General features: G+C 37.8%; 3 protein-coding genes across 8 annotated transcripts in view; 1 reads left to right on the forward strand and 2 right to left on the reverse strand.

Moving 5' to 3' along the window:
- Positions 1–7,022, reverse strand: LOC139953300 (ubiquitin-conjugating enzyme E2-17 kDa-like). The gene is made up of 6 exons (XM_071952783.1): positions 6,847–7,022; positions 5,266–5,329; positions 4,762–4,793; positions 4,036–4,113; positions 3,565–3,670; positions 1–2,840 (listed from the first exon to the last, which is right to left on the reverse strand). Exons 1-6 carry the CDS (start codon positions 6,868–6,870, stop codon positions 2,698–2,700), a joined length of 447 nt encoding a protein of 148 aa, XP_071808884.1. The 5' UTR covers positions 6,871–7,022; the 3' UTR covers positions 1–2,697.
- Positions 7,023–8,539: 1,517 nt separating this feature from the next.
- LOC139953302 (CDGSH iron-sulfur domain-containing protein 2-like) lies at positions 8,540–11,794 on the forward strand. 2 transcript variants are annotated; one of them, XM_071952790.1, is made up of 3 exons: positions 8,540–8,721; positions 9,783–9,994; positions 10,387–11,794. In XM_071952790.1, the coding sequence occupies exons 1-3, from the start codon at positions 8,625–8,627 to the stop codon at positions 10,483–10,485; spliced, it is 408 nt and encodes a 135-aa protein (XP_071808891.1). In that variant the 5' UTR covers positions 8,540–8,624; the 3' UTR covers positions 10,486–11,794. The 2 variants fall into 2 exon arrangements, with proteins under 2 accessions (XP_071808891.1, XP_071808892.1); XM_071952791.1 differs by lacking the exon at positions 8,540–8,721 and adding an exon at positions 9,169–9,313.
- Positions 11,443–15,941, reverse strand: part of LOC139953301 (ras-GEF domain-containing family member 1B-like) — an 88,312-nt gene continuing 83,813 nt past the window's right edge. For all 5 annotated transcript variants that reach the window (XM_071952785.1, XM_071952784.1, XM_071952788.1 and 2 more), the window contains one exon: positions 11,443–15,632. In XM_071952785.1, the coding sequence (XP_071808886.1) occupies positions 15,605–15,632 (28 nt within the window). In that variant the 3' untranslated portion in view covers positions 11,443–15,604. The remainder of the gene's footprint in view (positions 15,633–15,941) is intronic.

A 15,941-nucleotide genomic window follows, 5' to 3' on the forward strand; every position in this document is an offset into this window, starting at 1 on the left:
TTCCGTACATCAAAGTTTCGCAGTAATTTAATAGTACATGTTATACACAATCAGTTCAAATGAATGAGTTATCAAATATTATAGTAGATTACAAATTGAAATCAGCAAAGTTGAAGTTTTCCATCTCATCAAAGTCATTGTTTATATTAATATGGAGTGAGAAATTATTAGTTGACTATGACTGGGAAGGACTAGGTAAGTCTAAAAATCTAGACCAATAACAGGGCAAAATGTTACAGAGCTGCTTACGCACAGATAAATTGCTTAATAGTTTTCTGCTGAGCAGAAATGAGCAGGATACCAGTTAAAAATTATACAGTTGACTTGTTAGTGTGGCTTGAGACCTCATTCTGGTAAGCACAATTTGTTGCGCTTAGCTACTTTTTGTGCTTCAGCAGCTCTATGAAATTGGGGCCCTGGGTTCGATCCACAGTATGTTTGTGTGATAAGAATATCTCTTCTCCAGTTATTCATGTTATGATATCAATGAATACGTTATGAGCGTCGCCGGGCAAGACTAGAGGGGTTGTCATATTCACAACTAATCTTCACAAACTTCCAAACAAAATAGTTGAACTGTTATTTAAGAAATAATAATAATAATAATGCAAAAGTTAATACAAGAAGTTTTACTGAGCTTAATGTTTTAAACAGCTAGAACATTCTAAACAAACTAAACGTATATACTTTCTCTCATAAATATATTAAATAACATTTACTTTAAGCAGGGGCAGATATCTAATGGCACAACCAACACTTAGCAAACTTTGTTTACAATATTAAACCCATTGTGCTGTATGGTGTCTTTTATCTGGGGGTGAGAGTCACTGTTGATAAATTAGTCTGAAACTGGCACTTCCTTCGTTTGGCAACTCCCTTGAGCTACAGATTAAGAGGAGCTTTTGAAAACAGAAATAAATAGATCAAAGAGCATGATTTATTTTACATTTTTGAGTGAAATACAGTTCTGTTTATCAGGCAGACTTTAGGCCAAGTAAAAAATGTACCAGTTGATCGTCCGAGTTTTTCCTCAAAAAGAGGATGAGTGCCTTTTTTATTTTTTATTTTTTATTTATATGACCCCTAGCATTTTAATTAAAACTGGCCACAGGATTTGTAAGTTAACTGTGAGAAAAACACAAACAATTGTCTTAAAAAACAAAACAAAACAAAGAGTAAAATAAAAAATAGTTCAAAAAAGGATGAGGGAGGGGACGATAAACTGATATTCTTTTTTATTTGGCCTTAGGAGTCTGAATTCAGATCTAAAATTGTCACTCCCGGTCTAATGTATTATTAGTTATGAATTTGTGTAACCTAAGTCTGCTAAGCAATCACTCTCTGGGCTACGCAAATTGCCAGGCTTAGCTGTATGAAATCATGCCTCGTATATTCTAGAGTGCAGGAGTCATGGGTTCGAATCCTCGAGGGGAAAATGGGAAATCAAAACCATATTTACACTTTTTAATTGACAATTATACTTTTTGTACTGAAGTCCCTCGGGGGAATAGACGTACACTTAGCTGTATATCTACTCTCGTGCTAAATGGAATATGTAGAAGTGTAAATTCACCCAAAGTCCTTTGTTTTACTCAAAGTATTAATATTACTGGAACAAGTTTTTGTTGACATGATTTTTATGTTGACAAGGTCAGTGTGTCTGAGCATTCCGGCACATTTTTTTGGAAGGCAAGACACTGTGTTGTTTACATGGGATGTTTTTAATTTTGTCACGTGGTTGGTTTACCTTACAGAAAGAAATGGAAAAAAATAAGATGAGTACATTGCAGCGATGTATTCTGACTAGCACTTTTCAGTTTGAATTATTCAGAGTATATCCAGACGTCAACAAGTATCAACTAAAAATAGTAAATAAAGTTAAACTTTTGAAACAATAAACACCCTACAAGAATAAAAAGTCAAATTTGACAAGTACAGTAAGTAGTGACAACTATTGGTTTGTTTCCTTGCATGGAAGTTCAAACAAAATTGCGAGACAGCTTTTCTGGACGACATACATTTGTTTCCTTGTACCTTTGCATGGCATTTCAACAAATAAATTGCGAGACATCTTTTGGGGGTTTTATAAAGTGTAAGCAAATGCTTGACCAGCAAACAACTTTGCATATGTTGAGATCCACCAAGTGAGAACACTGGTTTTTGACAATAACCAATAGTGTCCACTGTCTTTGAGAGACGTTGGTAAGAATAAGGATCTGATAAGTCAGTCATATATGCTTCCAAAATATTAAATTAGTACTCTAACAGCAAACAGCAATCTTTATGTGTGATTTACCTTATATAGGCGTTAAATCACCCATTCTCCCATGAAAATGTGCCGAGACACAAAATGGGCATTTTACATGTACTTCATGGCTCTCGCCTATTTTCATGTAAGTCTCCATAAGAAACAATGCTGACCAAAATTGAGAAAAACACAACGACAACAAAAAGAGTGTTACAAATGTGAATACATAATAACTGAACATGCACAACGATTATCAAACTGGGGGAGAGGCTGGTGGGCGTTTATACCGATCAATCCTTCCTTCGGCCCCCAGGTGTAATCAGAGGGTAGGTAAACAACCCTTTTTTGATATTTGGTGGGAATGCCCTTACATGACCTACTACAGTCACTATAAAGTGAATTGTGTAAATAAATGACCACCCTGGCAGTGGAGTTCACCTGACTGGTCATCATGAGCGGGCGTATAACCTCGTCCATTCCCGGGCCATCTTGTCGTATCTGTCCCTGTCCGTCTTGTAGACCCTGGCTATCTCGGGCACCAAGGGGTCGTCGGGATTGGGATCGGTGAGTAATGATGAAATGGATAGTAGTACTGTAGGAAACGGGAAGGAGAACAAAACCACAGTGTTGTCTTAAACCAGTTTACAAACGGCCTTCCTCAACCTGAAGCCCAGTTGTTATTTCACGTGTATGCTAACTCCTAGTGAATTTGAAGGTACAATTCTATAATTTGCAGCGATTATTTTGCTAGAGTTGACCACTTTTCAACTTGAAGAAATTGTTGGTAGCAGATTTTCTATGCATTCTCACTGGCATAAGTATGAACTGTGCTTAACACAGTAGAAAATCAAGCGTTAAGTTGGGAATTACTAGTTGTGATACAAAACTACTGTAGTAGGCTATCTTGCCTGCCAGAAAATGCCTGGGATGTACACTGACATTTGTTTTTGACAACAGCAGGCTTTGAACTCCGCTCATGAAGGGCCACAGCAGTTTTCCTCTGGCACAGTGCACCAAAGCAAAAGCAAAGGGCACCACGGCGGTTGCTGTGGGCGCTGTGGGTTATTGCAAGGCCTGCAAAATGGTGACATTGTCTACAAACCATATTAAAAATATACAACTACAACATGGCGTCTGTGAGCGTGTGCGTGTGTGTGCGCATGCATGTGCCGTAGAAATCAAACTAGGATCAATGCGGGCTGCGTGCTTAATTGAGGTATGCATTTAGACGCGCATACGGTTTGCCCTACAAGATGGCGACTTTCATAGCAACAAATGGGTATGGTCTATTGACACTAGTACTAGTGCTAAGTTACCTTTAGAGACTGTTAGCGCTGGGGACCACTGTGACCTTAGTATGTCAAGGCAGATGCTTCCGTTTGTGTTAATGTTAGGGTGGTAGATTTTCGTCCTAAACTGGACCTAACCAAAAAGAGATAAAGAGCATAAAATGGTCAGACAGGTCAAGAAGCTAGGTGTTTAAGGCTATTGGTAATTACTCAAAATAATTTATCAGCATTAAACCTTACTCGGTAACGAGTAATTGGGAGAGGTTGATAGTATAAAAAAGTATGAGAAACGGTTCCCTCTGAAGTAACGTAGTTATTGAGAAAGAAGTAATTTTCCACGAATTTGATTTGGATACTTCAGAATTAGAATTTGAGGTTTCGAAATCAAGCATCTGGCCTAAAATATACGATAAAGTATAAAACTGTAAACATCTTTGGTTTTTGAAAGAATTAAGTCGACACCAACCAAACAAATAAAAAACCTGAAAAATGTCTCACCCTTGGCGGTTTGAAAGGATAATCTGAAGGAAAATTGATCTCAAGGAAAAAGACTCCACTGGAATAAACACTGTCGACCTGCGAGAGGAAAACACGGAAAATCAAGTTCAATAAGACCTATGGGAAAGGCAACTCCAAGGGTAGTTTTCTTTAAGGCAAAGACAAGTACATCTTAGATTTTTTAGAACTGCTCCTTTGATTTAAAAGTCAGTGGACACTATTGGTAATTACTCAAAATAATTATAAGCATAAATCCTTACTTGGTAACGAGCAATGGGGAGAGGTTGATAGTATAAAAAATTATGAGAAATTGCTCCCTCTGAAGCAGCGTAGTTTTCAAGAAAGAAGGTTCCACAAATTTGATGTTGAGACCTCAGAATTAGATTTTGAGGTCTCAAAATCAAGCAACTGAAAGCACACAACACAACTTCTTGTGACAAGGGTGTTTTCTCTTTCACTATTATCTCGCAACTTCAATGACCAATTGAGATCAAATTTTCACAGGTTTGTTATTTTGTGCATATGTTGAGATACACCAAGTGAGAAGACTGGTCTTTGACAATTAACAATAGCGTCCAGTGTCTTTAAGGCAAAGACAAGTACACCTTAGGTTTTTAGAACTGCTCAGTTGACTTAATCATCTTCAAATCAATTCATTTAGGAAGCCAAATAATTATTATCATAAGAAGCAAAACACAAAAATAATGTTAAACAAAATGAACTTACTGGCCCTGTGATAGACGCATGCCAATGGAATACTGAAAAGAAAAGACACAGCATTTAAAAAATCAAAAAAAATCACAGGCTACTCCAAAACCACAGAAAGGGTTTGAACATTAAAACATAGAGGTGTTCTAAATTTAAAGAGTGCACATGTCCAATGGAAAACAATTTTTGGGGTGTGAAAAAAGAAAAAGGATTCTATGATCTAGCGACCTCCGGGTTAACATTCCTGCGCTGTACCCCTATGTTGGGTGGGGTGGGGGGGGGGGTTCGCTATTTTTCTAAACGCTGATTTTCACAATGACTAGAATATTGCTGTCTAGTTACTGAATCACAATTTCTTGATTTGTGTAATTTATAATCATAGACGTTTAACCAATGTTTGTATGAGAGGTATTGGAATTGCCAGCTTGGTGTTTATATCCCCTTGTGGGAGTTTGCCGAGTTCCCTTAATGGGAAGATCATTCAAACATCGATTCTAATTATATTATTTAATTAATACTCACAGTTATCATCTACTGGCCCTGCTGAGCACATTGCCAGTGGGTCTCGTCCTAGATCTTTTAATTCCTACAAACCAAACAAACAATAGTATTGGAATGACATCATGAATAGTACAAACAATCCCAACAGCGTCAAAAGGCAAACCCTGCATGTCAGGCCTGGAAACAAGGTTTTAGCCAGAATTTGGTAAAAGGGTGTCCAAATTTGCTGGAAATTTTAAAACTGGGTGTCCAAATTGTTCACTTACAATAAGTTTACATGTAAATGACAGATGAAACAGGGTGTCCAAATTAAAAACAGGGTGTCCAAAAGACACCCAGACACCCCTCTGGCTAACACTATGCCTGGAAATCCATCTGACTCATCATCATGTCATTTCAGTATTAGTTCTGGTTGTGAAGCGAAGGACTCTCACTTTCAGAAAAGCGAACTACAGCGAACTGTACACAAGCCAAAAATTGAAGTGGGATGGGAGAAGACAAGAAATGAAGTTTAGTTTCTCTTGCTAAAATAAGACATTGTAAAGTTTATCGTGATTCAGAACCGCAGTGCGCTGTGGGTAGGCAGCAGAGGGGCTATTTTGGGAAAAGTTTCCGTATGGCGCCACCACTTTTTCATTCGATAAGAAATAATATTGTATCTAATTTACCTCAATGAGATATCCCTTTTTGTAAAAATGAGTGATAAAGTGGTGGCGCCATACGGAAAGTTATCCCTATTTTGATATGTTCGTCGACCATGTTGTATGTTGTGATGCTATATATCTTTGTGTGGGTTCAATGGCGCCCTCTCTTGATATTTTGCTATTCGCGATAAACCTTAACTTAAGAAAATGACTGCAACATCATCTTTACACAAGTTTTATTAAACATCAGTAAGTTGAGTTACACTAACAGAGTCATGACAGAGGTCGTGGATGGTCTTGATGTTTTATCAATAACGACTTGGTCCATGATTTACTGACCATCATGATATGGAGGAAGAAACCATCCCCATGGACTGACATGACATAGTCATCTTTTATGTCGCCCGAACTGGCTGCCTGCTGCCTGTCTAAACAGTATGTTTAAAGCCATTGGACCCTTTCGGTAAACACTATTGTCCAAAGTCCCACATTTCGTGTATCACAACTTATAATATATAAAATAACAAACCTGTGAAAATTTAGGCTCAATCGGTCATCGGAGTTGGGAGAAAACAACGGGAAAACCCACCCTTGTTTCCGCATGTTTCGCCGTGTCATGAAATGTGTTTTAATAAATCCGTAATTCTCGATATCGAGAATTGATAATTGTTTTAATGTTTTCTCAAAAAGTAAATATGGAATAATATCTAAAAGAGAAGTCTTTCACCATAATTACCTTCTGTAAACCCTGTAATTGTAAGGTATTTGTAAATCTGTGAACTTTTATTTTTTTGTCTGTTCCGAAAATGTATAATGGCTTTAAAAAGCTTTCCAAGGCGTTTTCATGCAGTATAGTTTCTGAAGATTCAATACAGACACTCCAGAGAAAGTTCTTAATTAAAAATATTGACGTCTTTCGTTTTCGTCTTTCCCGAGATTTTCTTCTGCACTATCTTACCTTTTTAATTCGTGTAGCCGCCATATTTCTTACAGATGTTTGAAACAGTAATTTACACAGATAGTAGCGTTCTTTCACATAAGAAGCTTCCTCCCATTGAAATTGAACTGAGAGTAAAGGGAAAATCGGACGTTTATTCCTTATAAAAATGTCATAATTATTTACGTCTATGCGCTAGCTAGTTAGAAATAATTACAACCTGGTACCACGAAAAGAACTGTTTCAAAACCCGCAATGAAGCCGCTTTTGAATCGTTACTTTGAGTCTGGGTACCAGCCGTAAATATTATTGTTTTTCGAACGAGTAGTTGGATCTAAAACTTCCTCTTGAGTTTTTGTTTGTTTTTGATTGTGTCCAGCCAGCTCCAGTGGTGTAGGGCGCTGTACTCCTTTTTTCGAAATTTTCGACAGAGAATGTAAAAATTGCGAAAAAAAACAATTCATTAGCAGGTTTTAGGAGATTTAGGCGACTATTTTTAGGCGACTTTTAAACTTTTTGATTTTAAATTTTAAAATTAAAGGAACACGTTGCCTTGGATCGGTCGAGTTGGTCTTTGAAAAGCGTTTGTAACCGTTTTTTATAAAATGCATATGGGTAGAAAGATGTTGTGAAAGTAGAATACAATGATCCACACAAACATGCCTCGAAATTGCGTGGTTTTCCTTTTACCTCGTCGACTAACACGTCGGCCATTTATGGGGGTCAAAATTTTGACTCCCATAAATGGCCGACCATGTTAGTTCGCACAGTAGAAGGAAAACCACGCAATTTCGAGGCAAACTTGTGTGGATCATTGTATTCTACTTTTAAAACATCTTTCCAACCATATGCATTCTATAAAAAACGGTTACAAACGCTTTTGTTTTGACCAACTCGTCCGATCCAAGGCAACGTGTTCCTTTAAGTTTTGAACGTTCATTGTTGTTCGGCCGGCTGCATTTAGCTGGACTGGAGACAGGTGTCGCATGCAATTATGTCCTCAATGCAATACTATCCGGCGGACATGATTGCATTGCATATGCAATCATGTCCGCCCGACGGTTTTGCATATGCAATCGTGTCCGCCCTGACGCTGCTGCATAATGCAATTGTGTCCGCCCGGACACATTTGCATAAGCAGTTGTGTCTGCCCCGTGCAAAACCGTCCTTACAGTAAATTAAGCGCTCTTGGTCGACGGAACACGTTCGCCAGTTTTTTTTTACAAGCTAAGTGCATGTCGAATGACATGGGAAATGTTCGGCCGTTGGGTATTCGCTGCAATCATAAAAAAGTGAATATTCATGCTGCACATACGAGGTTCAGGGCATGTGCATGCATTCAAAGCGGACAGTATTGCATGGCGGACACAATTGCATCTGGCACCGGCGCCCAATCCAACTTAACAAGATTTGTTGTGGGGGTGAGGGGGGGGGGAGCTGCCACTGCGAAAAGGGAAAAGAAAAGGAAGAGGTCATAACTTTTTACTCATAAATTTTGACAAATAAATCATAATTTTAAGTACCAAATCATACCAATTAATTGGGCCAAGCAAGCCATATCGAACCCCCCCCCCCAACCCCATCCACACCACCCAGTCGATCCTCCCCTCATCGGCACCAAAACACAACTCATGCATAACTGATTAGCAGCGGTGTAAACATGATTGACGAGGTACAAAGTTGACAGACAAATATAACTGCGTGTTTTTACTGCTCGTCTGCTGCCCCTTTATTACAGCTACCGTTATTAACAGCTTAGCACACCTAATTATTTGCATATAGCGGGAATCGAATCAGCAATGGAGACAATTGCAACTTTCTTCAAAGTTTCACTACCGGAATACCTGCGGAGCTTGCCTCTTCCGGATACATTTTGGGGATTTTTGACGCTGGCAGGTATGTGAATCATTATGTAGTGGGTGGCATTTCTACCTCCGTGGTGACATAACTCATTTTGAGCTAGAATGCGCTGGATGGATACGGTAGCATTCTATAGCTAGCCAAAAATTATTGTCCGCTAATTGTCAGCGTAGTACAATTCACAAAACGGTACACAGACTGCATAAACCTGCAAATCGTGGGCTATTCCATTTAATTAGGGGGGAAACACTTGAAGTTCAGTTGGCCAGCTTTTAAAACATTTGCGCAAAGACATCACAAATTTTCGTTATTTTTTAACGTGACTTTCTTGCAATATTTATTAGGTCCTTGGTAAATCTACATCATTTCAAAATATGATATTTCAACACAGTCCCTCTGCAACATGTTCGGAACAGGCCATTTTTAACAGCCTACAAAACTAAAGAGCGCCCTCACAAGGTTCAAGATGTTTTTACAGGTCAATTCCGGTCGGTCGCCATTTCGTTAGTTTCATCACAAGACTTTGGACTGTATTCTGCAGGATTTCGCGGACTCGAGAAGGTTCCGAATTCCTGTTTTTGATACATTTTGAATAAAAATTAATACTGCTTCATCATGACCATCGGATGTAAGTATGCTTTATTTGAGAAGCCGTGCATAGGTGAAATGATTCGACCTAAAATTATGTAGTTTTTTTAATGCAAATTGTTAGTCAATGTTGTCGTCGGACAGAATGACAAATTGTTTTGTTTGTTTTGGACACAATCTGAAATATTTATCATAGTTTTATTTCAAGTTGGGTCATGTGATAACCCCTTCCAAGGGGTAGGGCAAGGGAATTTATTTGGGAGGAAGTTTTTTTTGTTTTTTTTTGGGGGGGGGGGGGCTGGAACGAAGGACGAAGCAATGGTTAAGTGTCTTGCTTAAGGACACAAGTGTCCTGGCTGGGGATTCGAACCCACACTCTGCTGATCAGAAACACCAGAGTATGAATTCAGGGCTCTTAACCGCTCAGCCAAAACAATAATGATTCCAGCCCTTCTTTTTGTGGATTTTCATCAATTATTACCATTTCAAATTTCTTGTTTCTACTACAGGCAAAGATTGGCTGTATATTCTTCCGGCAGCCGGAGCTGTGGGCGTTGTGGCCTACTTTGTGGTGTCCAAGATTAAGTCACAGTGTGAAAGTTGTGGTGACACTATCGTCAATAGAAGTGTGATGAAGGACCAAGAGAAGGTTGTCCACTCCTACGACATGGAGGATCTTGCAGACAGTGTCGCTTTCTGCCGTTGTTGGAGATCAAAGAAGGTAGAGAACCTTTATTATTAAAAATTATTAAAATTATGGTATTTACTTTGAAAAAGAGAAACACTAGGCCTCAAACTTTGCTCTTGAAGGGGCACTCTACGAGGAAAATGTAAAGTTTGTAATGTTATTGAACTTTGCAAAGGGCACCATAGCAAAGGCACAGGGCACCATGGCAATTGCTGTGGGTGCTGTGGATTTATTTCAAGGCCTGGACACCCCTCTTCCTGATGCCATTAACCAGTGACTTCTAAGGTCAAATGGGGTCACACTCTGTGTAGCATTTGTTAAGTTGTTCAGATGATTTGTAGATTGTAAAAGAAAATCAATGTTTGGTTCATGAGTTTATAATTGGTTTCAGTTTTAAACCGTCTACTTAATTTGTTTCCTTGCAGTTCCCGTTCTGCGACGGCACACACAACTCCCACAACAAAGTTACCGGAGACAACGTTGGGCCGTTGTGTCTCTCAAAAAAAAGCAAAGGGTCTTCCTAGAGCTCTCACACGCTATGCAAAAAGCGTCAATGGAATAATCAGAGCAATAAGTTTTTTGCTGTGTAGACAAAAAATGTGTTTATTATCGTCCGAGTGAAAGTTATTTGAAAAGTATTGTGGATATTATTTTATAGCTATTGGGAAAAATCAGTTCACGTTTACAATCCCAGGAGCTACTCTGAGTATTCCCCTAACAGGAGTCCACTGGCCAAATGCTACTTCAATACCGGAAGACCTGCAATCGATTTCACCAAACTCTTCCTAACTTAGGATTAATCTTAAGACCTAGGACAAGTTAAGTTCCACATCCAAATACGTAGGACGCATCCTAAGTTTGGGAGGATATACTAGTCCTAACTTGAGACAGGATTAATCCTAGCATGTCGTAAAATTGGCTGCTGACCTGTTAAAATTCACTCCAAATGGTTCGGCTGATTTAGTGTTGAAAAACATTCAAATTAACTGGTCTTGCTGGCTAGTCACATGTAAAATTAAGGACAAACCCATTCTATTGAGCAAACGGTATTGCCACATACAGCCACAGGCTTGCTTCAATCATGACAACACAACCCCTTTAAGAGGTTTGTTTTTAAAGGGACACGTTGCCTTCAATCAGGCAAGTTGGTCAATGAAAAGTGTTTGAAAACCATTTGTTATTAAATGCACATGGTTGGAAAGATGTTTTAAAAGTAGAATATAGATCCACACAAACATGCCTCAAAATTGCATGGTTTTGCTTTGGACTCTGGGAAAGTACCGAGAATACAGCGCTACCAAAGCAGCAGTGATGCAGCGATTAAATGTTTCACGTTTATGATCATGGTTATTTCTGTGTCATAGAAGTTAGTAAGTTAGTTTCCCCATTGTAATAACCCCACATCTTAATGAGTAGACATTTGGTCTTGCTTGTAGTTGGTAAAAATTATGGTTAAATGGTTAAATTGTGAAGGCTGGTCGTATTTGTAAACTGTTTTTGGTTTTAAGTTTCCACATGATAGTGGATTTTGTTAGAGTGAGGAAGGATAACTCATCAATGTCTTCCCAGATAACCACAAGGCAAAGAACTATTGGACCTTTTTATTCCCATGTCCCCAAATGACTACATCGATCTGCTTGAATTTTCAAATCTTATGATAAACAAGAAGACATTTTATCATGTATTTAACAGGTTTCAAACCTAAAGGTGTTTTATAATTCTGTCCTGTCTATATAATATATTAATTATTATTTTGTGTTTGTTTGGACATGGGGGTGTAATTGGGAGAAGTTAAACATGAGTGAATAAATAAATAGTTGAACAAGAAAATAATTGTTTTTTTCTTCTTAACTGTGTTGAACCATTCTGTACTTATGAAATACATGTTTTCTTATTCTTGTATAGTACTTAAAGAAATGGTATACTTTGGGGTTCAACGACGTCCAAATTAACATACCGGCACTCTACCAACCGAGCTATGTAGCTCTATGTTGGCGGTGACCCTATTTTGTCAATATCTTTGTCCAGGGGGATGCCTTTTGTTTCTGTGGGTGTAATCTAACTTCTAAGACAAAAACATTAACATCAGACACGTTGAGTCTTGTAGCATTTAATTTATTGCCATCTGTTGCACAGATGTATTTTTAAAACTGTACATAATTTTACAATAATCTTGACATCCAATGATATGAGAGAGAACAACTTCAATTATTAGAAAACATGTCAACAATAACATGATATATATCTACATGTCATCCATGCAGTGATTTCAGAATCTGGGATGAGAGATTTGCAAAATGAGAAAGTTCCTGAAAATTTCCTGCAGGTGTGGGTTCCCCCTATTCTACAACTGAAACTTACAATACAGGAGGTTGACAGACCGACTCTCTGCATCACCAAGACGACAAATCTGCAAGTTTGGACACAATGTGGACATTGATTTCTCCTTTTAAGAAAATTCGAAAAAAGGAGATCGCACGCCTTCATTATTTTACAGTGTGTAATTGTTATTGATGCTAAGCCTTTGTGTGTTGGATATTGACCAATATAAGAGCTACATGTCCACAATTGGGAAAACTATTGTAAAGTCACAGGGCCATCTTGATTTTTCTCCATTCCAAACTATAGCAACCAAATCCAGGCTGGAAGAAACAAAATAGTCTGGTTCCATTTTGTCTGAATGGATATTATAATTAATTACTGTTATTGGGTACAGGGAACATGACCGATATGCTTTCAGCATGATTGTAATTTTGATGCGTGTGTCAATACTTTTATGCAGAAGTGAAATTTACTGTAACACATGAGGAAAAAAAAACTCCCCAAAGTAACAAACTACACAGTATTTGAGTTTTTAGGTACAAATAAAATTGTCTTTAAATGAAGTTCAACAAAACATGTTCTCAAAATTGTACTATCCAATTAAAAATAAAAACATTTTGTTCAACTAAGGCAAGATCACAAGCTTCATTGTTCTCTCTATTGGCATTTTGTCATGACATAATTTTTTTTACAAAAGCAATCTTTTTATGTACAATAATTTACACTCAAATAATTAACCAAAGAGTATTTTAAATAAAGGCCAATGAAATTATCAAACACACAACAAACTGGGTATCTCGTCACTCCACATTTAGATTAAGGAAAGTCTTGTTTTGAAAAGGAGCGCGCAAGGTGAATTAGTCCCTGGAAAATCTTTGCTGTTGATGTGCAGTATTAATCTAAGAAACACATGTCAAAATGCAAGAATTTTAACGAGATTAAGCAACAAATTAATTGTGTCTTTACATGGTTACCCTACATTTAAACAGGTCACAAGATCAAAGAAGAATGAGAGTGGACCAGTTGCTCTTTGACCTTGATGCCTCTTTTGCAAAAAGTGGATCGCCTACAGAAAAGTAAGTGACCTATTCTGGCACATTTGAATAATAAACTATTCAAGGGCTTATGATCGAGCAGCGTGTGCTGAGAAAACAAATGGTGTTTTGAGTACCCCTGGGAAAGAGGTTGCAGATGTTCAGTTACAATCACTAACAAAACTAGATTGATCAACTAAATGGTTATTCAAACAAAAAATCAAGTGTTTAAATTGTCATTTCCAGTGCCTTACTTCAAAAACAGACGAGAATACCAGATAAATAATTCTGTATTCTTATTAACAAACGTGCCTTTCCGAAAACCCATTTACAGTCAAGTGTTTAAATTGTCATCCCCAGTGCCTCACTTCGAAAACTGACAAGAATACCAGATAAATAATTCTGTATCCTTATTAACAAACATGCCTTCCAGAAAACCCATTTAACATCATTAAGACTACTTAACGGCAAACACAACGCAATGCAGACTACAGCTTGTACAGAAAGCTTGTCACACAATCTTGATTTGCTCATCAATGGTTAGAATTAACTGATACCATAATCTGTGCCCAAATTTCATGGCTCTGCTTACTGTAAGCACAGAATCGGCGCTTACGGAAGCAGGGAATACGGTGCTTACTGCAAGCGTATTTCGCAGGTTAGCGGCAAATTTTGGCTTCTGCGCATGTGTACTCCACATTACTAGGCATTTTATGCTTACAAGGCTAGTGCAGAAATTCGGTGCTTGTTCGTAAGCTGGCATTCGTGATCGTAAGCGCAGAATTCGGAGGTAAGCAGAGCCATGAAATTGGGCCCAGGCCCAGGTCAGGGCCCAATTTCATGGCTCTGCTTACTGTAAGCACAGGATCGGCGCTTACGGAAGCAGGGAATTGTGTGCTTACGGCAAATCTAGCTTTTTCCATTTCACTCGGCTTCACCTCAATAAATGGAACAGTCCAGATTTCGTTGTGATTGTATTCTGCAACAATGCACTCCGAACATGCATCCAATTCTTGTACGCTGTAGTCCATTCAGCTCAAAGGGATTCAGACAATATTATATTAATTTCAGTATCCGATGGTTTCTTAAATATATTACTATTTTTTAAAGTTGACCCAAAATATTCGGTATGATAGGTGGCAGCCAGCATAGCCATGGTAAAATATTAACACAATTTTTTACAGGCATGATTTATAGTTCTTTCTTTCTAATACAAGAAACCTATGAGAAGTACAATATTTACTCGATGGTCACCTTCTTTCAAAAACTTTGTATTTCTCAGCAAAGTCAACCCTCGTTATAAAGAATGTTATAAAGAGGTTCTGCTTATAAAGAGTACATACATTAATTACCCCTGTTTATCTTCAAAGTTTAGTTCAGGAGTATAAAACAGCTGGAAATCTGCGATTTACATAAATCCCGTCTGATTTTAAGTCGTATGGTTCCCGCTCTTTCCAACATGCAGAAGTTCAGTTATGAAACAGAATTGTATATATTGTTCTTTGCTTTCAAATAGTCATGAAAACTACAGACCTACCTAGAGTGTTATTTCATCAATAACAAGACGTACACAACACCTTGAAAGTCCAAATATTGAGATAGTTGAAAGAATACATACTTCAAACAAGAAAAATACTTTCAGACAATTAACATTTTATAAAAAAAGAAAGTCAATATTTTCAATCAAAATAAAGATCTGATCTACACTCTGAATACATTTAAGCCTCTTTTGTACAGAAAGATAATTTTTTCAATTTTTGTCATTATTAATAGCAGATAAAAAATATCACGATTCACGTTATTATTATTATTTACAAGCTGGTATATTGACTACTTCAGGTGGTTGGTATGGGGGGGATCAAACATGAAATGTTACGCACATTGGTTGAGATGCATTGATTGAGATTTGCCAGTTTACTTCGAACACAGTCTTCTTCAAGTCATCACTGAATCTCCTTCACATCTTCTTCACCATCTCAACCAGTGCCAAATTTATAAAGCTGTCAAGTAGAAAATTCTGCTGGGCAAAATTTTCTTGGCTAATCCAAAAAATGACCGAGGTACCAGTCACAGCAACAGTAATAACTGTATGGTGTTCTGGCTGGTGAACGATTGATTTGATATTGATGAAACTACTTATTTCAGTTTGATCGTTGGTTACATTCACATAACTCCGCTTCTCTTGGCTGGACACGAGGCAGTTGATGTCATCGTTAAGGTAAAGAGCTAACTCCATCAACTTGTTATGCATAAACCAATCAGCACAGCATCTTGTCCTGGGATGACTTTACTTATTGGCAGCGCTGCACTGTAACCTGTTACAATAAAAAAAAATAGAGTATATAAATAAATATGCATCTTTAAAATTTTAGAGTAATTACCAATATCTGAATCTGAATTTCATAAAGTCGGCAAAGCATCTTAAAGGAAAAATCACATCCACTTTTTGTTGAGAAGACGATGAAGAAATCTAGTTTTAGATGTTGGAGGGAAACCCCCATAGGGAAACCCATGCAGTCCGGTAGGCACTGAAAAACCCAATCCACACGCAAGGCTCCAGTCTGGGTGTTGAACAGGGGTCACTGAGGTGAAAGGCAGGGGAAAACCATAGAGTTATATATAAG

Source organism: Asterias amurensis, chromosome 21, assembly GCF_032118995.1.
Source record: "Asterias amurensis chromosome 21, ASM3211899v1".
Taxonomy (NCBI): Eukaryota; Metazoa; Echinodermata; class Asteroidea; order Forcipulatida; family Asteriidae; genus Asterias; species Asterias amurensis.